This window comes from Ailuropoda melanoleuca, chromosome 15, assembly GCF_002007445.2.
Source record: "Ailuropoda melanoleuca isolate Jingjing chromosome 15, ASM200744v2, whole genome shotgun sequence".
NCBI lineage: Eukaryota > Metazoa > Chordata > Mammalia > Carnivora > Ursidae > Ailuropoda > Ailuropoda melanoleuca.
In genome coordinates, this window is record NC_048232.1 from 77,717,399 (window position 1) to 77,738,519 (window position 21,121).

At 46.5% G+C, this 21,121-nt stretch overlaps 1 protein-coding gene across 2 annotated transcripts in view; it reads right to left on the reverse strand.

Moving 5' to 3' along the window:
- The window catches only part of LARGE1 (LARGE xylosyl- and glucuronyltransferase 1), a 521,400-nt gene that overhangs the window by 241,555 nt on the left and 258,724 nt on the right, over nucleotides 1-21,121 (reverse strand). For both annotated transcript variants that reach the window (XM_034643724.1, XM_034643725.1), the window contains one exon: nucleotides 10,108-10,231. In XM_034643724.1, the coding sequence (XP_034499615.1) occupies nucleotides 10,108-10,231 (124 nt within the window). The remainder of the gene's footprint in view (nucleotides 1-10,107; nucleotides 10,232-21,121) is intronic.

Here is a 21,121-nt window from a genome sequence, read left to right on the forward strand (position 1 = left end):
CCTGAGTTATACAAAACCCAAGAAACTTAGCACTTCTAAATCCAACACACGCACTTCCTGACCGGTTTTAAATGCCTGATCAGCCCACTCCAGCATTCAGTGCAGCATCGTTTTCCAACAGCCAAGAGATGGAAGCGACTGAAGTGTCCACTGATGGCGAACGGAAAACGAAGACTATTCAGCCATAAAAAAGAAGGAGGTCTGACCATCGGTGACAACGTGGCTGGCCCTTGAGGGCATAATGATAAGTGAAATAAGACCGAGAAGAAGAAACACATATAATCTCACTTACATGGGAATCTTGGGGGGGGGTGGAGGAAAGAAACCCAAAACAAAAACAAAACAAAGAAACAAAAAAAAAACCCCAAGCTCAGATACAGAGAAGGGCTAGATGGCTGCCAGAGGTGGGAGGTGCAGGGTGGGCAAAATGGGTAAAAGGGGCAACAACAACACAACAGTTCGGTTATTTGCATAGGTTTTTAAGAACAACTTTCAGCATTTGCATTCATCTTTGCAACTGACTTAAAACAATTATTTACACATCATTCCATGCGTAACTTCTTTCGGTACATACTGCCTGCCCCTTTAGAACAAGACCTTTTCATTCTTGAATATTCATTGTGATTACTTTTTTTTGGTTGGCTGGCAAATTACTGATGATCCTTTCCTCAGGAAGTATACACTGGTGTATATTCGGTGAGCTATTGCATAGAATATCATTTTCTGCTCTCTTTATACTAGCCACGAGAAAATGTGGCTAGTATTCTGAGGTCTCTGCTCAAAAAGGGCTGTAGACATTTTCTTTCTTTTTTTTTTTTTTAAGATTTTATTTGTTTATTCGACAGAGATAGAGACAGCCAGCGAGAGAGGGAACACAAGCAGGGGGAGTGGGAGAGGAAGAAGCAGGCTCATAGTGGAGCAGCCTGATGTGGGGCTCAATCCCATAACACCGGGATCACGCCCTGAGCTGAAGGCAGACACTTAACTGCTGTGCCACCCAGGTGCCCCCTGTAGACATTTTCTTAAGGACATCTATTATTAAAGCAAAACGGCTCAGGCAGAATTTTTATTCTTTATATGTGTCTCTCCACCCTCTGCCCTCGCATCGTGGTGGAGCTTCAGAAATCAGGCTCCACTGCTCCTCCATAGCCACCAACCCTATGTGGCCACTGAGCCCTTGAAATGCAGCCTGTCCAAGTTGAGATGTGTGAAATATACATTGACTCTTGAAGACAGTATGAAAGAAAGTATGCAATGTATCTCCTTAGTAATTTTTAAAATGCTGATCCTGTTGAAATGATAATGTTTTGGATATGTAGTTTTAAATGAAATGCTATTATTAAAATTCCTTTCGCTTGTTTCATTTGCTTTTGGAAATGCGACCAGCAGAAAACTTGCAATTATATCTACTATGCGTCACTATATTTCTATCGGACAGTTCTGCTCAAGAGCCAGACTACTTAGAGTCAGATTCTGGTTCATGATGCTGAATAATTTCAACGAGTCTCTTTTTTAAGATTCCATTTCCTCACCTGGAAATGGGTGGAAATAATTATACTAACCTCAAGGCTTACTGCAGGGATAAAATAATATTATGCATGTAAAGCTATTATGTTGGCACATAATCAATTCTTACTAATGAGAGTTATTATTATTCTTAAAGGAAGGATTTTTTTAAATCCTCAGAACTCAAATATGTTTCTAGGGTATCCCCTGATGTGGGCAACTTATGGTCCATTTTGCCTAGATTATAGGGGTTCCTTTTGATCTGCATGCATAGAATTCTTCTCACCTCTTGAGACTTCTTCTTGGGTTTCATCATCCTATGGATGGACCACCCAACACAATCACCTTACAGTGCCAGGAGTTCCTAATTTTCATTCGCTTTTCATCCCACCACCTCAGCCACTCCATCTTGCAGTAACATGTCAAAAAATAAACCTCATCTAAAACACCGGAGCTCTAACATTTCACTCCCCAAATCCAGCCTTTTATCCTTTCAAAACATGTGGACAAAGACTCCTATTCTCACTGGGAAAATATCCTAATCTCCTAATTTCCAGTTCACTTTGCCCATCTCAGTCACCCATTAAATACCTCTGGTCTTTTTTTTTTTTTTTTTTGGTCTAGCTTAGATTTCAAAATCCATCACTGTAGCCACATTTCTGAATCACTGATGCTGATTTTTAAGTCAAATTGTGGGTAGGTACGGTTTTTGGTACGAGGGAAGAGCACGGCATTAAAGGCCAAAAGGAGTAGCTTTTGGTATCAGCCCTACTTCTCATTAGCAGCATTCTGCTCCATCCTTTGGTAAATTCCTTACTAAGGCAAGAAAACAGGTGCTGTTTCCACCCATGGGATTCCTGAGGACACAGTGAAAGAAGGTCACAAAAGCACTTCTTTATCAAGGAGGAACAAACGCTGAATGAGAAGAACAAGAACGCCACAGCCATGAAAAGGGGAAGGGATCAACGGCACGATGGGGAAAAGGTGGGTCGGGGACACTTAATTGCTTTAAATGTGTTTAAGCCACTGAGCCCAAGCCAATGACAGATCCAGACGGGGCACGTCAGATACGTAGATCTGACGCACCTGCTGTACCCTGAAGGCCCACAGAAAATAGGGGAGACCGTGACGGACGTGAGCACATTCAAGGTAGGCAACAATATGGAAACCATGTATTGCACAGAAACGTCACAAGGTAAATTTAAGTGTCAGCTACGTTCCAAGAGCTGCCATTTGGGATACGGTTGAAAGAATGGAGAAGAGCAGAGGACTCACTCTACAGCCCCATGGCAAAGAAGCCATGCATTTCTTGGAGCCACTTTTGACCAGGTTTTGTCCTAAGAGCTCGGCATAGAGATAAAAGTTACAGGTCTTGCCCTCCTGGTTCGCACAGTCTAGTGGGGAAGGCACATGAATTATCAGACAATGACATATACACTTGCGTTTGGTCTTTATTAATGCTCAGGACCAATGGGGGAATCAAAAAGATAAAAGATTTCGGTACAGCACAAGGCGAATATTTCTAATAGAGTTTCTAAATACGGAACAAGGTCCTTTGGGAGGTAATGGTCTCTTATCTCCGAAAGTATTCAAAAGCAGAAGATTAATGACCATTTATATAGAATATTATAGAAGAAAGTGGAAGGTTATGCCAAATGAATGCCAAGTTCCTTCCTAATTAAGATTCTATGATTCTCAAAAGGAGACAGGGCCCATTCATTAGGACACTCCATTATACAAAGAAATGTTTGCCTGTGTATAAAGTGAACTGTACAACTGACAAAGGAAAGATTCTTTTCTAATGCAGATTACAATTTTTGCTGACAATTTTTCACGTGTGATATTTAAAAGCCAATGACCGGCCTTCTAAATATGTTTTCAGATGCACTTCACTCATCCATGTCCACTCTGTGATCTCATCCTTGTTACCCAAGAGAGAAGAGCTTATAGTAAAGGCCAGAGGTGCACTGCGGGCCTTACAGAACCAGCCCTTATAGTCACAAACCACACGCATAACCCAGGGCCCAAGAAAAACAACGAAGAGTGGGAGAATCGTAACTTTTCTAGACCTGGACATAATATTTAACCCCAGTCAGCCCTACTATATAACATGAGACCCAAAAAGAGAGAAGGAACAAGGATGAAGATTTAAGAGGTTAATCATAGCCATTTTCAAATCTAGGGGGAAAAAAGGGACAAAGACAGAATCTGTAGCTGCCTACTATGTGCCAAACACTGTGTGCTTTCCATTATGAGACCTCATTTACTGCATTTAATCTTCACCAGTAAAGAGAGGCTAGAGGTAACAATTTTAAAAAGACAATTAAGCAACAGGTGTTACTCTCAGTATTACGTATTATTAGGGAAGCCGCCCAAGATAATCCCAAAGGTCACACATACTTCACTTTGCTTCTCACTCTTCCGCCGGGCATCTTAGAGCAGATCATGTCCTCCGTGGGACATGTCCTAGGACCCCCTGTCCTTCCTCTGCAGGCCAAGCCTACCTGGAATCTGCTCCAGCCCCATGGGGGTATTTGGTGACTGCACGTGAAGTCCAACCATTGTCAAGAGTGGTCCCTTTTGAACTACTGCCCAGGCCCCACAATCAAAACACCCAGACCCAACTCTGGGAAGAGGACTGTGTTGGAAAGAATCACATGTGAGATCCCAGACAATTCTTAACTGCCCCCCACCATGCCCTGGGCCTCATCTGTCCAAAGACAGCTATTTTTATGGGGTTCCTTTGAATTCTGAAGCCCTATGGCTTCCTGTTTGCATCAGTCCCTCCTAACTGAAAATGCCCACCATTAAGGAGGCACAACTTCTTGGGAAACAGAGAGGGTAGGGAGCAGTTTATCCAGCCCCCTAATGAGAAGAACAATGGAAGTATGTCTCCCAAAGGACAGCAGGGTGCTGAAGGATGGCTGTTATCTAAAGAGAGCTTCTGTGATACTCCACAAAGACGAGCACAAAGGCAACAGAGTAGGAGTGGGAAGCCAATTTTTAGAGTCAGCCATTAGTATTTTCTGCAGCCATAGCCCTGGTTCTCACTTCATAACCTTTCTGATGTTGGTTACGAGCAGGCATCAGGTCTAAGAGTAAAGGAGATAAATTAGGATCCCCAGCTGGACAGGTGAATCGTGAAACAGCCCCTGCCCCAGCAGCTTCCCACTGTAAGCTTGGGATCATCCTCACCCCAGCTGATGGCATGGCGGTGACCTTCTGGGCCAACTGCGGCAAGATGAAAGGCTGATTGGTATGCAGGGTCTTGTCTGAAAACTGACAAGGTATGTGTTGCTGATTTAAGGCAGACTGTCCAGAGAGTGACCATTTCGTTTGGAAAACAACCCTTGGGTGGGAGTGATGGGGCCGTCCCGAACCCAAGCAGCATTGTGGGTGTCCTTTTATCTACAGCAGGAAACTCCATCCCCAGTGGGCCTTGAATGGAAGAGTCGTGCTTAAAGTACCTGTTCTTCTGCAACCACCAGGAAAAAACCACCACCGAGAGCTTAGAGGACCCCTGTCTAGACACAACAATTACAGGGTCCCAACTTAAAAGCAGTCCATAGGGGCACCTGAGTGGCTTAGTTGGTTATGTGGCTGACTCTTGGTTTTGGCTCGGGTCATGATCTCAGGGTCCTGGGATCGAGCCCTGCATCAGGCTCCATGCTTACTGGGGAGTCTGCTTGAGATTCTCTCTCTCCCTGCACCCTCTCCCCGCTCACGCTCACGTGGCTCTCTCAAATAAATAAATCTTAAAATAAATAAATAAATAAATAAATAAATAAATAAATAAAAGCAGGCCACAGAGAAGGAAATCTAACATAGGAGAGCATGGATTATGAAGACAGGTAGTTCTGGGTTTTAATCCTGGCTCTGCCATGTACGAGTTATATAAATGTTAGGGTTAACTAACCTCCCTAAGCCTCAGACTCCTTCCCTGCAGAGTGGGGGTCATCGTAGCACCTGCCCCACAGAGCTGTGAGCATTCTGTCAAAGCAGCACATAAAACACGAGAAACAAAGGGCCCCATAAATAACACATGTTACACTGCAGCCTAATGGGGTCCAGAGGCCCTGAAGGCAGGAAATCTGAGTTCGAGCCCAACTCAACAGTGGCCATTTCACCACACAGTGGCTGCGGATCATGCCTCTCTCTTTCCCATCAGATCTGCTCCAGTCCGTGGCTCCTGAATTATACAATCCCATATCTCACAGCCTTTCATTTGGAGAGGGAAAAGTTAAATAGCAGCCTTGGCATTTATTAGCTGCCTGATCTTAGGCAAATACTCTTCAACTCTATGCTTCAATTTATAAATTATCTGTGAGATGGAGGTAATAAAACTTCTCAGTCCATCCCACAGGGCTGTTGTGAGGAGCGAGTGACAGCATGCCTCCATCTACGAAGCTCCCCACAAAAAGAACTCTCCCCCCCTCCGCTCCTCTCTCCTCTCCTGACAGGAGCTACACGTCTTGAGTAGAGTTTGGGGTGCAAAGACCTGCTCCATCCTGGTAGCCTGTTGATATGGGGACTTGGAGGCTGGAAATGAATGGGCCCTGTAAACATCAGGAAGACCAATGAGCCTTTCACAGGCCGCAGAGACCAGCAAGCTGAGCAATCGCTATTTGCAAATCTACACTAATTGGTCATTACCGAGAGAAGCATACCAGTCCACTGCGGACTTCCCACAGTTCATTTTTAATCATGCACCAATCCCTCATAAATTTCCTCTCCCCTCTTAGTCCATTCTCCAGCACTAACAGATATAACAAGGGGCCCACAGGAGTGTTTCTGAGAAATGCCATTTCCAACAGCTGTACAAAGTGATTCCTCAGCACCCGATCGGGGGAGGCTATCGTGTATGTTTGCCGAGGGTACCATCGGACACGCTCCGTGAACGCACCTGCAGACCCCGGCACGAGTCCTTTCCTCTCCTGCTCTTCCTCCTTTGCTAACGTCAGCAAACGGATGGTGTTTTAATGCGTTCACGGAGAGACACACACCTCTCCCAGGGCTGGTCCTGGGACGTTCCACAGGCGAGCACAGATGGAGCTGCCTTATTTATGCCACTGCAGGGACACTGGTAGACAGCTACCTGGCCGTCCGCCCGTGCCCCGAGGCACAACAGGCCTCAGGAATGTGGTGAGCCCTGACAGTGATCAAGAAAGCCCTTCCTGATGGCTTTATTACTCTTAGGGACCCAGCTTTGAGTTTACTGTGGATCATCATTTTGCAAATATTTTCATAGGCCAGGCATCACACTAGGCATTAAAGATACAAGGGTGATGAAAAGCAGACCCGTCTCGGCCCTTTTGGAGCCAGCTGTCTAGGGGAGGGAAGCACCTTTACCAGCGTGTTCCACAAAAGCATGAAAGATCACACTCGGCGTTGGGGTCACTGAGGAAACGTATGTGATCCTATGAGAACGTACAGCAAAGGATCCCCTACGAGATAATGAACGCAGGGAAGGTTTCTCAGAGTAAATGTAGCTTAAGCCAAAGAATGTGGAATTAACTAACAACGGGGAAGAGGAGGCCGACTGGGGAACAGAGCTGAAGAGAGGAATAGCCTGGGCAGTGGCCCCCTGCTGGGGGAAGGGGCCGAGCAGGTGTGATGATCTGGTGCGTGAGCAGTGGTCCCAGCGGGCGTAAGGCGAAGCTGAGGGAGGCGGGAGCCAGAAAGCGCAAGGAAAAGCCACTCAGGGCTGTGGTCTCCAACTTAGGAGCACGGGGAAACCACGGAGGGTTTTATGCACTGGAAAGGGGATGGCATGGTGGGGTATGCTTCTGGGAAAGCCACTTCATGCTGCTGATGGAGAATCCATTTGGGGGAGGAGTGAGCAGAGGGGAAAAGAGCGCCTGGACAAAAACTGCTGTTGTGTTGCGGAGAGGTCACAAACGCTTACAGAGGGATGATGGCGGGGGAGACGGAGGGCAGCTAGGACGTGGGATGGGCAGACGTGGGGAGAGGGACAGGGGGCTGTCAGAGATGAACTCTTGGTCCTGGAGGAGCAGCTAAGTAGGCAGACAGCAGTACTACACCCAGGAGCGGCTCCAGCTGCGGGGAGGGGGCAGATCGTGCTTTGGAGTTTGCAGAGCTAGATTCTATATAAATCATCACGACTGTGATCATCCGTTATGGCAGCATCGTGTTTACAAAATGCTTTCATACTCATTGACTTTACAGGATACTGACAAGAGTCTCAAGAGATACAAGACGGTGGGACATGGGTGTTTCATTGGTAGGAAAATAAAACACAGGTGTTCAGGACCTGGAACGGGGTGGTCAGTAGCAAAGAGCACAGGACACTGGAGACAATATCCTTTAGAACACATCTGATTGTATTTTCCTTCTTCTTTTTTTAAGCCATGGACCCTCCAATTTGAATGGATAAGTCCAGGATGTAAAATAATGAGAAGCCAGTCTTCCTTGACACAAGTGGGCCACGTGAGAGAGCACCAGTTCCCCCCCCATGTCATCCAAGACCTCAACCTCAGGGGAGCCCCAGCATTCCCAGGAGTGGATAATAGCCCTGTGTGCCTTACTCCTTCAGTGTCCCACTCTCCATGGATTTCAAAAACATTTTTTTTAAAGATTTTACCTATCTATCTATTTATCTAGAGCGTGCACACAAACAGGGGTAGAGGCAGAGGGAGAGGGTGAGGGGGAAGTAGGCTCCCCACTGAGCAGGGAGCCTGATGCAGGGCTCGATCCCAGGACCCCGAGATCACAACTTGAGCTGAAGGACACTTAACCAACTGAGCCACCAGGCACCCCAAGAGCATTTTAATCCTATGTTGCCTTGGCTGCAAAGGGGAGTGGGGCATTTTCAAAAACCTGCTGCATTTCAGACACTGCTGGGCCTTCACGGGAGTTACCTTGTTTAGTCCCTGCCTTGGTGGCGTGACTGTCACCGTGCCACCCATTAAACACCTGATCAAAGCTAGGCTAAGAACCCAAATCAGATGGTTCTTCAATGGCGAGCCAGGATGTGAACTTGGGGTGCTGTTGAACCACTTTTGTGTTTTCTTAAAAAGTAGGGGGTACGGGCGTGCAAGGGGCAGGGCATAGGATTGCCCAAAAAAAGGAGAGTGAACGAGGCAGAAACATCCTGTGTGCTGGGCGCTGCGCCTCCCCTCCCGTTGCTTTCCCCCACTGTGTTGGCGCTGGGACCCTGGGAGACAGAGAGGCTTGCTTTCACCTTAATTAGCGTAGCAATTTGCTAAATTTTGTTTTTCCCTTTTAAGAGTGTTAATCAATTTTAGCTCAGAATAGATTGGAATGGCACACAAATTACCACGACAATCCCCAAATGCTAAATTCTGAACATCTCGATCAACCTCAGAGTCTGAAATATGGGAAAATCAGAAACTCCGGCCGGCATCTCTGTGATCTATTTAAAATGTTATGGCTCTGAAATGAAAAGATAATGGCTTTATGAGGTTTGGAACAAGCAATTTGCTGGAATCAGCCTCAGTCTAGGTGTTTAGTCCTTCCCAAGGTGATTGGAGACAGAGCATCAACATATTTCTGCAAAGTTACATGTTCCTCTAACAACAGCCATTTGTTAAATCCACAAGCATTACAGGGTACCAACTATGCACCAGAAATCAGAAGGGTGAGACGTGCTCCCTGCCCTCTCCCCTATTAAAAAAGGTTCTAAACTGAAGCAAGAGACAAAGATCTCCTCTTTCCTGGAGAAGTCAGAGAAGGTTCTCAGAGGAAGTGCCAATGCAGCAGAGTCCTGCAGGGTGAACAGGGTTGTGACAAGGTAGGTGGAAGGGTATGTCAGCTAAAAGGAACTGCATAAGCAAAGGCTCAAATGTAGGAGAGCGAGCAGAGACCAGAGGTGGTTTCCTAGCACTGATTAACAGGATGAATTTCCAGGGAGGACCCAGATAAGAAGAGAAGAGGAGTCAAGAACCAGAAGAAGCAGGACTTCTTGAGAGTGTGAATCTCAATCCTCATCCAGGCAACGTGGCACCACAGACAGGTTTTAAGCGAGGAAATGACATGACCAAACGAGTCTCACCCGGTGAAACCTTCTGCTCCAACACAATCTTTACTATTTATCCAGCATCATCTTTCAAAGCACATTCACATATATTCTCTCACTCTGCCTGTTCATTACCCAATGACACTGGTGCAATAATGCAGTGATTACTGATGAGAAAACAGACACAGCAAAGGTATAGATTGTTTACTTTGTATCTAATGACGAGTCAGTGACAATACAACAAATTAAAACCCAGGCCCCTCTGACTTGGACTCCAGCACTGAGCTCCCTGGGTAGCAGAATTCCCTAGAAGAGCCACCACAGACCTCTTTCAGATGCCTACCAGGCCAACGGCACCCCCCTCTAAAGAAAGCCTCGGTGACCGGAACAGCCCAGACCAGCACGCATCCTGTGCCGAAGAAGGGGCCCTTTGAGGCTTTCCCTAGGGAAATCAGATCTGGGTGGCAAACGGCCTAAGTTACACCCTGGACATTCCCAGCTGAAAGCTGAGGTTTCTGACATTGCCAGTCTACCAGGCCACAGCCAAGGAAAGCGTCCGGCATGAAGAGGCACTCGGAGGCCCCTCCCCCTCCCACTGCCCGCACCTTGAGCTCCTCCGCATTGTAGAAGTCCACACGCACGGCAGGCACCATCCAGGTCCGGAAGAGGGTCGCCAGGATCTGCTCCGCGATGGAGTCGGCAATGAGGTGGAAATGCAGGGGGTTCCGCCTGTGAGAAGTGGGGGGAAGAGGAGTCAGGAGGGACAAGTAAGGGAGCTCCAGCTGCAAAATCACATTCTTACCCATTTGTAACATGTGGTCAGTTTCTAAGAGCAGCTGTGAAAGGAAGTCAGGCACGTTACCAACCCAATGCTTGCTGGTAACCAGGATGCCAGAGCTGAAAAGGAGAGAAGGCATCTCACCACCCCCTCTTAGGATTTCAGACAGGGTCAAATCATTGGTAACACTCCATTCAAGCCAACCACCATATTTGTTACTAGCATATTTGTGTCTCTAAAAACCTTAAGCAGAGCCTATGTTAACAGTTTGGCCAACCCTTTATTTCTACCACCTAGACGTTTGGGCGTTAGTTTCAGGAGCACATGGACAGAGAATGAAGTCTTCAGATCTGCAGGATGCAACAGGTAAGATACTTCTCCCACAGCATGGTACTGAGCTCTGTTTGCTGCTTGTTCTTTCCAAAAGAAACCCAGACATCCCAGATGGCATCACTGGGGACCCCCCATCACTGAATACCAGCTTACCCTCACTTTTAATATTCCTACAGCTTTGAGTTGTTCCCCTCAACCAGCCATTACTGGGGGAGCCCCCAAAATACAAAGCAGCATTACACAAGGGCAAATCTTCTGGAGTCGAATGGAAATGGACTCCGGTCCCAGGTGTGGCATGTATTAGTGGGGACTTGGGGGATGTCACTTCTCCCTCTCTCTGCACTGCTGCTGCTTTGTTCTGTAAAATGTTGAGAAAAAGCTCCTTATCAGGCTACCGTGTCAATTAGATAAGTGTAATATATAATGCATATCAAAAATAAACACAGGACCATAAAGAACAGATATGCCTTCTACTGTCGTGACTACTACTGAGCGAGCAGAAATAACAGCACCAACTGCAATGCCACAAATGAGCAGCTCTGGGAAATCTAAAGATGAAGGTGACCTGGTTCCCATGGCCTCGGGGAGCTCACACTCCTCAGAGAGACCGAGGATCCACAACATAATAAACACACAAGGTGGAACATAACACTGATAACAACACAACATTCTTCGGGCATAAAGAACAAAAAGGGCGAATTCTGACTGGGTCGCGAGGACGTGGAAGAGCTGGGGAAGCTGTGCCCTAAAAGCTAAAGGAGTCTGATAGGAAGCAGAGGGAGAGGGGACACAATCCAGGGAGCGTAGCAGGAGACTACAGCCAGAGCCCAGGGTGTGCCGGGAGCGCGTGGGGAGAAGTGGTTAGCTGGGACTCTAGGCTCAGAGCAGAGGAGGAGGGTGGAGAGAGTGCAGGAAACACTGCAGTCAACACCCAAGGAAGCTGTTCCGACTTCCTCAGCGAGGCTTGGGGAGAAACGTGACCCACCTCTTAGGTCTCAGCCTTCTGAGCCTCTCCCCAGTCCTGTTCTAGATACAGAGACTCTCTCTCAGTTTCCCGTTCCCCCTTCTCCACGTGAGACTTTGCATATTTGATTTGCCCGGTAAGAACCCTCGCATCTGCTCATTGGATAAACACGTACTAGTAGCAGTAGTAGTAGGTTCTACAGTAGGAGCACCTACTATGTGCTAGGTGAGCAGGATGCTGGGGACAAGGCAGGACACACCATCGCTGCCCTCACAAATCTCGTGGTCTGGGCCCCTCTTCTCCCACCGTTCACTCTCTGCAGCCAGCGTTTACCTCTTATCCAGCCTTCGGTTCCGAGGTCTACCATCGTTTTCTCCTTGAGTCCTTCCCCAACTATCCAGGCCTGGTTCAGGGGCCCTTCCTAACAGACAGTCATCTCAGTACCAGGCACCCACCTTTAGGTTTTGATCACCTGTTGACCTGTCTAGATCCCCGCTTGACTGTGAGCTCAGGGAGGTCAAGGATAGTGCGAGTCATGTTCCAATGTACCACCTCGTAATCTAGCTCTGTGCCTAGAATGCAGGAGGAGTTCAGTAAATGGAGCAAATGGATGGATGAGTGATGGACAGTAGACAGATAAGAGGAACGGAGGTGGATACATCATGCAGAAGATGAGACCAGGGGAATGTGAAATGAGGATGTGATGGAGATCATGTCTGGGGAAGAGCAGCAAGGAAGCTGAATCTAGAGGGATTTCAGGAAAAGAGATCCTAGAAAAGAGGGAAAATGAAGTGGAAGAAATAGAAGGGGACACCGCAAATTCCTGTTCATCCTTCAGACTTCCCTTTGTAAGCCAGCTCTTCCCAGACACCTTCTTTGAGCTCATCCGGGTCCCTTTTCCCTACTAACTTGGCATCTCCTATGAAAAACATGCCTACCATTTTTTTTTTCTTTTTAAGTAGGCTCCACACCCAGCATTGAGCTCAATGTGGGGCTTGAACTCACAACCCTGAGATCAAGACCTGAGCTGAGATCAAGAGTCTGACACTTAACCAACTGAGCCACCCAGCACCCCCAAGCCTATCTACCATTTCTAGTATGACAGTGCGACACATATTCAAGCATGTGGCTCCTTGACTCTACTCTAAGGTCTCCGAGGACAGAAACCATATTTCCACCTCCATGCCTACTGCCCAGCAGAGAGCCTGGCACATAACAGGTGCTCAACAAACACTTGTGCAAGAGGAAAAGAAAGCCAAAGACCCTCCTTCTAGGTCACCATCAACCTTACCGTAAGAGGGCAAGGACAGTCAACAGCATAGTCTGTGCCAACGGTACAGAACTGGGGGCTCTCTGCTCTAGAAAATCTGAGTTGGAGCTCTGGCTGCATTAACTACTAACTAAGTGACCATAAGCCAGTTAACTCATCTTTCTAGGCTTCAATTTATTGCTCTTCAAATCAGGAACAGTAACAGTAAGTAAACAATATTGCATGGTGAGGACTGTGATATAATATAAAGTGCCTGGCATGTAAGATTTTAATGTATGGTCTGAATGTCTGTGCCCTGCTCCCTCAAATCCATAGCTCAAATCCTAATCCATAAGGTGATGGTATCGGGAAGTGGGGCCTTTGGAAGGGGATTAGATCGTGAGGGTGGAAACCTCCGGAAAGGGATCAGTGTCCTTAGAAAAGGGGCTCCAGAGAGCTCCCGCCCTCCTTGCATCATAGAAGGACACAAAGAGAAGCCATCAGTCTGTAACCAGAAAGCAACCCCCCCCACCACCCCTATCAGACCACGCTGGTGCCATGATCCTGGACTTCCCAGCCTCTGGGACTGTAAGGAATAGATTTCCGTGGTCTGCGAGCCCCCCTTGGTTAGAGCAGCCTCAAGCAGACCGGGACAATCATTGTCAGTGCTAACTTAGGAAACTGATTTTCTCTACTGCTTTGCATGACTCTTCAAATGAAGTAATTTCAATTAGTTCCTCCATCCATAAACTGAAAAATGAGTTGAATGAAGAAACATGCAACAAAGAGCTATCAAGCAGTAAGTACATGTAACGCATAACAGGGGTTTAGGTGATGCAGGAGCTGGGACTCTCCTCTCTTGCTGAAGCTATCAATCTGGCAGAAACACAGAGAGAATGCAGATAACTACATAACCGTTGGAACATGGGTGTGCCCTCGCACTGGGCCACTGCACATGACTGCAAAGTTTGGGAATGGCAAACCTCCTGCAGGGCCAACTGAATAGACGGATATGGACAGTAAGTGAAGGGTACCCCCAGAGTTGGATGGTGAACAACCTGCACAACTGTATGGGATGGCTCTGCAAGGAGAAGCACAAGAGCTACAGGGGTGGAAGAGGTGACTTCTCAATAGTGGAGAATCTAGGGTGTTTGCATGGACTATGTGGCAATTAAGCCGGACCTTTGGATGAGAAGAGATGGGAGGGTGGAGGAAGGCATTCTGTAGGATGTGACAGAAGAAGGGAAGGAACAGAAGCAGGAAAGTACATAGCATGTCTACTAAGGAACGACAATCTTCTTTGGGTGGATCATACAATAACATTTATTAGACACCTACTGCATGCCAGGAATCAGAAAGATAAAAAGTAAAAGTGAAAGTCCTAATGGCAGGCTCGGCCAGAGTGCGTGACTTCTTAAGATCCATGACTTTCATTATCTAAGAGAAAGACAAGATTTGGGTGCTGAGCAGGAAGGAGATCAAAGTTGTAATTCAGGACGTTAATCGGACTACAGAGCAGAAGAAGATGGACTAGTGTGGAAAGACGAAAAGGCTCATGGAGGAGGACGCTGCCAGCATGCGTATGAGGCCAGTTCTTGCTCTGGTCTATTTCAAGCATCTCCCCAGTATGGAGCATAAATCCAGAGAGACACTTAGCTCATCTTTAGGAAAAAAACTAGCTGTTTGCTTTGTCAAAGGGGCCCGTGTGCCTCATCAGAAGAACAGGAAAATGCTGAATCAGAGTACATACCAGGCCCCCCGCCCAGGGGACCACTGAGACCCTGCCAGTTCGTGGACAGTCCCACCAACCCAAGGCAGGCTCACCAGCAGCAGTGTGATCTTACTGCCTCGAAGCCAAATGCCCAGAGCGGCTCTGCTAAACTCCACTCTGGGCACCACCATGAGGATGTGGGTCCTGTCAACTGCCCCTCTCGGAAGCCACAGGAAAAGCACCTGAAAACGCTGCCCAGACTACTTTGCTTCAAGTTTCTGTGTAAACCAGAATGTTTCCCTCAAGTGTCAATCTATAAATCTGACCACCAACGAGATGGCCGCACCTTCGCGCCCATTGGCCACTAAGAGTCAAGATGGCTTAACTGTGACTCTCCTAACCCCAGGTGATTAAGAATTCGTGGAGCGGTTAGTAACCTGTCTCTCCTCAAGAATGTAAGCTCCCTGGGACAGACACTGGTCTCTCATTCACTGGTGTAGCCTAACCCCAGAACCACACTGGGCATAATAAATAGGGGCCCCTAACACATGTCCATCACCCTGAATTCCCTGCCAGGGCAAAGGGCACCCCATTCATCCAGCCTCACGAACTAGAAATAGGGGCATCACCAGGGCTCCCTCCCCACCTATCTCCCACACATCCAATCAATTCCATACCCTGAGAGGCAGCTTCGTCTGGTGATAAGGAGCCAGGTCTCTAAAGCCAAATTGCCTGGCCGCTTCTTATCTTGGTTTGTAACAAACTAGTGATATGACATTGCCCAAGCATGTTAGTCCTGGAGTCTCAGCTTCTGAATCTGTAAAGTGGGGCTGTTACGATCAGATTGAGCTAAAATGTATGAAGCACTTAGAACAATGACCCACAAGGAATATGGATGTAATAAATGTTACATGATGAGTGTATCTGCTCTTCCCTGAGATCTCATGAATATATTCACCCCTTCTCTCCCTGTCTCTGAGCTGGCTCCCTCTAACAGATTCTCTGTCCTGTAAGCCCCGAACTCCCTCCAAAATGATCACACAATCCCCTGCCGTTGTATATGAATGAAGTCCAATGCAATGAATATCCATCGTGCAATGAACGAAGTCCACCCTCCTCCATGATATGGGGCTAGCAGGATCTTTGATAATCTCATCCCCTCCAAGCTCATGTCTTCCTCCTCCCTCCTCAAATCTATGCTCCAACCATTCTCTTCCCCAGATCTGCATGTAATCAACTCTTCTCCTTCCTGAGGATTAAGTGTTACCTCCTCAGGGAGGGCCCCCCATGGCCACTCCACCCAAAGTGCCCCTCCCCCCACTGCATTGTCCTGTTTGGTTTTTCTTAGCACTTCTTAGTATTATAATCTCTATATCCATCTGCAGGTCTATCTCCTGCCCACTGCTAGAATGTGAGCTGTGTAGGCTGGAGTTTCCCTACTTTCACAATGCACTCCTCTTCTTTTCTCTCTCTACAACCCCAGTGCCGGGAAAGCACCTAGCCACGGGTGCAATGTCCGAGATTAATCAGGTTTTCCTGCAGGCTTGTGTGCATGCTGTCTCTCTCCCCTGACCACCTTCACGTTGCCTTGCTAACTGCATCCAGTCTTCCCAGTCAATGTAGACACCAAGACACTAAGGAAGCCATTCCACTGAGTCACATGTCCTTCTTTGTGCCTCCCAAGGATTTCAGGGCTCAAAAGACAGGTGAAAGCTATCATCTACTGACCATTCACTTCTCTGTTCCCTGCTGGATGGGAGTCTTGGCACTGGAATTGTGTTTTGTGAATAGTCTTATCCCCAGATTTTTATTAGTCCCTTGTAGATATAACCACCCACTAATTATTTATTGAAAGAAAAAACAAACAGACAAGCTAATAATTATAAAAGAGATCTAACTGTCCTCACCATCTGACAGATACCCGGTGTTACAAGTCGAGGCACTTAATGGGGCACCTGGGTGGCGCAGTCATTAACCATCTGCCTTCCGCTCAGGGCGTGATCCCAGCATTCTGGGATCGAGCCCCATATCAGGCTCTTCCGCTGGGAGCCTGCTTCTTCCTCTCCCACTCCCCCTGCTTGTGTTCCCTCTCTTGCTGGCTGTCTCTCTCTCTGACAAATAAATAAATAAAATCTGTAACCAAAAAAAAAAGAAAAGAAAAGAAAAAAAAAGTAGAGGCACTTAAGAAAAAAATGTGGGAGCAAACCTTTTAGCATTGACTTGGACAACAGTCTGCTGGGCACAAAATCCAAAGCAAAAACCACAAGAGAAAAAAATAAACCGGTTTTCATCAAAATTAAAAATGTTTGTTTCAAAGGATATCATCAAGAAAGTAGAGAACAAGGAGGGCACGTATTGCAATGAGCACAGGGTGTTATACACAAACAACGAATCATGGAGCAGTACATCAAAAACTAATGAAGTCCTGCATGGTGACCAACATGATAATCATAACAAAAAAGAAAGTAGAGAAGATAGCCTCAGGATGGAAGAATATATTTGCAAAGCATTGACCTGTCCTGCATGGTGACCAACATGAAAATCATAACAAAAAAGAAAGTAGAGAAGATAGCCTCAGGATGGAAGAATATATTTGCAAAGCATTGACCTGAAAAGGGATCTGTACCCATAATATATATATATAAAGACCTTTTACAACTCAAACAATACAAAGACAAGTAAGCTGATCAAAACTGAGCCAAGAAGGGGCACATGGGTGGCTCACTCACTCAGGCGTCCTACTCTTGGTTTCAGCTCAAGTCAGGATCTCACAGGTCGGGTCGTGAGACAGGCCCCATATCAGGCTCCTCGCTCAGCAGGGAGCCTACCTGAAGTTCTCTCCCTCTGCCTCTCCCACCACTTGCTTGCTCTCAGTCCCTCTAAAATAAATAAATCTTTAAAAAACTGAGCAAAGGATTTGAACAGCCATTTCTCAAAGAGGATATACAGATGGCCAATAAGCACAAGAAAAAATGCTCAACAACATCAGACAGCAGGAAATGTCAATCAAAACCACAAAGTGCCACTTCACACCCACTAAAACAGCTAAAGTAAGACGACAACAAGTGTTGGTGAGGATGTGGGGAGACTGGAGCCCTCATTTGTTACTCATGGAATTGAAAGATGGCGTAACCACTTTGGAAAGTGGTTCTGGGGGTTTCTCCAAAAATTAAGCATAAGAAGGTACCACTGCTGAGCTCCTCAGGAGTCCCACTCCTAGTCAGACAGCAAAGCTTACCCAAAAGCCTTCACAGGAACATTATCCATAACCGTCAAGAAATGGAAACAACCCCAATGACCACCACGTCATGAGTGGATAAACAAAATGCAGCCGGGCACTGGAGTACTACTGGTGATGCGAATAAAGGAACCACCACCACCTGCTACAATACGGATGAACCTTGAAAACATGGTGCTCAGTGAAAGAAGCCACTCCCAGAAGACTAAATCACAGAAGACACCACTTATATGAAATGTCCAGAATAATCAAATCTACAGGAACAGAAAGATGAGGGGGGCTGCCAGAAGATGGAAGAAGGGGGAAATGGGGAGCGACTCCTCATGGATACCAAGGTTTCTTTGTGAGGCGATGAAACGGTCTAATATTACGGAGCAGGGATGGTTGGACAAGCCTGCGAATACTAAAAACCAACAGACTGTATACATTTGAAGAGTGAATGTTATAGTATGTGAATTAAATTCCAATGCGCACTCATTTGCCTGAGCTGGGATGTGGCCTGTGAGTTTGGGGAGGGAAGAGACCTGGTCTGCTCAGTGGTTTCTGGGCTTCATTCCCTAGGGAGCTGCGTTGTACAGCGAGTGGTCCGCCATGTTGGGAAGGCCTGCAATTGTCAAGGGTGGCCTCCACCGGGAGGGAAACCCAACTAATCGGGTTGAAAAAGAGCCTGACCGTGCCCACATTTGAAAAAATGTCCTACAGCTCAGAACTAACTGCAAGAAAGAGGGTATTTCATTCTCCGTCTGCGGCTTCTGAGTCTTCTTTTACATTCAGTTCCTAACTCAGGAAGATAAGAAACAGTTTTAATGATTCCAGAATCAGCCAAAGGCCAGGAGCCTCCAACCTATCCTCCTTTGTTCACAGGGAGGTTAAGCAGGAGTTCGGCAGATGTTACGGACATATTTACACCAACGGAACTGCACCGAGGGAGGGATAAGAACTTCAGAATTTCTTCTTCTTCACAAAAAAAGATAATTTTCTCGATATAGGATTCGATGTTAATTAATTTTATTTCTGTTCAACATCTAAAATAGTCTTTTATACCAGTCACCAATTATATGCATTTTGGGAGCACTGCTTTAAGCCCGTGAGAAAAGGCTTCGACGTGACTAGGCCCGCACATCTTCATACACAACAGCTCCCATGTAGCCTGCCGGGGTCTTAATACAGACATTAAGTCTGGTCTATATTCAGACCGGATCCCACTTTTACAACAAAGGAAGAAGCAAGTGCATGTCTCGTCCTCGGCAGAGCCTGCAGACTTGGCTCATAATGAGCAATGCTCCTGCTGCCTCTGGTTTCCTTAACTGCTCCCCTGTTCCAGGTTGGGATGCAATAAATATGGTAATACAAAGAGCAAAGATGATTAAACCCCAGCTTTCTCCCTGCTTTTCCTTTCTTATCTTGTCAGGAATGTGCCACAGCCCCTACAGGGCAATCCAGGGTCTGCTTTTATTAAAATATACAGGGACATCTGAGCTGAAATAATCCTTAATTATTAAGTTTACAATGGAAGTGCAATTTTAGAAAAAGGAGGAGGCTATGACAGCACCTCCAATGCTCAGTGAATCTGTTACACTTAGAGATTTAATAGAACTCGTGGCAGAAAAACACAGCGGCCAGAAGGAGGGCTTTTCGGTGTGAGCTCTTGGTTTGAGGGAGGACGAGGGGCACTGATAATGTGGGAAGATTCAAGGACAAGTCAGTATCACAGCAGAAAAGCTCTCCGTGGGGGAAGAACAGAGCAACTTTCAAAAAGAAAAAAAAAATCAAAAGGCCTTACGGCTTCCAGGATTTGGCAGAGCCAAGGTTAGAATCCCAGGAGCATCAAAAACTCCCCTGTGACCTTGAACAAGCTATTGAACTCTGTGAGCCTCAGTTCCCTCATCCATTTGTGCGGATAACGGCATCTACCATTCCAGGTTGGGATGAAGGTCAAATATGACGGCCTATGTGATGCTTGGTATCTGAACTATACAAAGTATTTCTCCTTGGTCTTACATGCATGCATGGCCAAATCGCATAGATGCCTTACCTGTTCAAAGGTATCACCTGCCCAAGGTACTTTCTCTTTTCCCTAGCTTTACTGAGCTATAACTGACAAAAACTGTATAAATTTAAGTTACACATTAAATATATTATAAACATTTAAGGTGATGCATTTATGTATGTATACACTGTGAAGTAATGACCACAATCAAGCTAATTAACTTAACCCACCTCACAGTGACCCTTTCCTTTACTCCATGTTTTCCTAAGTCTTACTAGAACAGGAATGTCCAAGCCTTTATTTTATTTAAAGCAGACTCCACACCCAGCGTGGAGCCCAATGCAGGGCTTGAACTCCCAACCCTGAGATCAAGACCTGAGCTGAGATCAAGAGTCGGACGCTTACCTGACGGAGCCACCCAGCACCCCCCAAGCCTTTAAAACCACTATTTACTTCACGCTCAGCACCTCAAAAATACATACTTTGGTGGAGAGATGAAGGGGTGATTACAGAGAGCACAGTAATGGTAACAATTCTCTACATGGTCACCCAAAATGAGGATTAAAAATAAAAAGAATCATGATACTCAAAAGAGTAACTTTTCTCCCCCCAATGGCGAGCTCAGACTCTCAAGTTAGGCCGGCTGGGTACAAAGCCAGCTCTAGCATCCTCTCTGTGACCCTGAGCTATGACTTAACCTATGGATTCTCAGCTTCATCATCTGTAAAATGGGGATAATTATAGTACGCACCTCACGGAATCCCAGGAGCATGAAATGCATTAATACCTGGAAAACACTTAGAGAGCTAGGCTCGTGTCTGTTCAGTACATAAAATACAGAAAGTTCTCACATAGATTATCTCTGATGACAGTCCAACAGGGCTCTAAGAGAGCTTCGGGAACAAACCAAAGCTCTGAGAAGTACAGAGACTTCACTAGGGTCACCCAGCTCACAGCTGCTAAGACCAGAATCAGAAGCCACGCTGTTGTATGCAAATCCTTGGTTCTTCCCGTCACAATCTAGAAACTGCTTCTATAGTTAGTTTAAGCCTCAATGAGCAATAACACAGCTAGAGCCAGATACTGGGCACAAATATGCTGTTTCGTCCTCCATGTTCTTCAGGGGCACAAGTTTAAACAAACAAACAAACCACCAAAAACCCAGCTGCTTGATATGCAAAGTAAGGGAAGTCACCCAGCTTCTTCCTGCCAACAGGGCTTTGGAGTGTGAGAATAAGGAGATCATCCTCGCAAACAAATATTAAATTTTTACAAGCTGGCCCACCTTCCTGCCCAGGAGGTAAATACCTAGCTGCTAAGTAATTTTTTTTTTTCCTCTGCTCCCTAAAAAGCTCT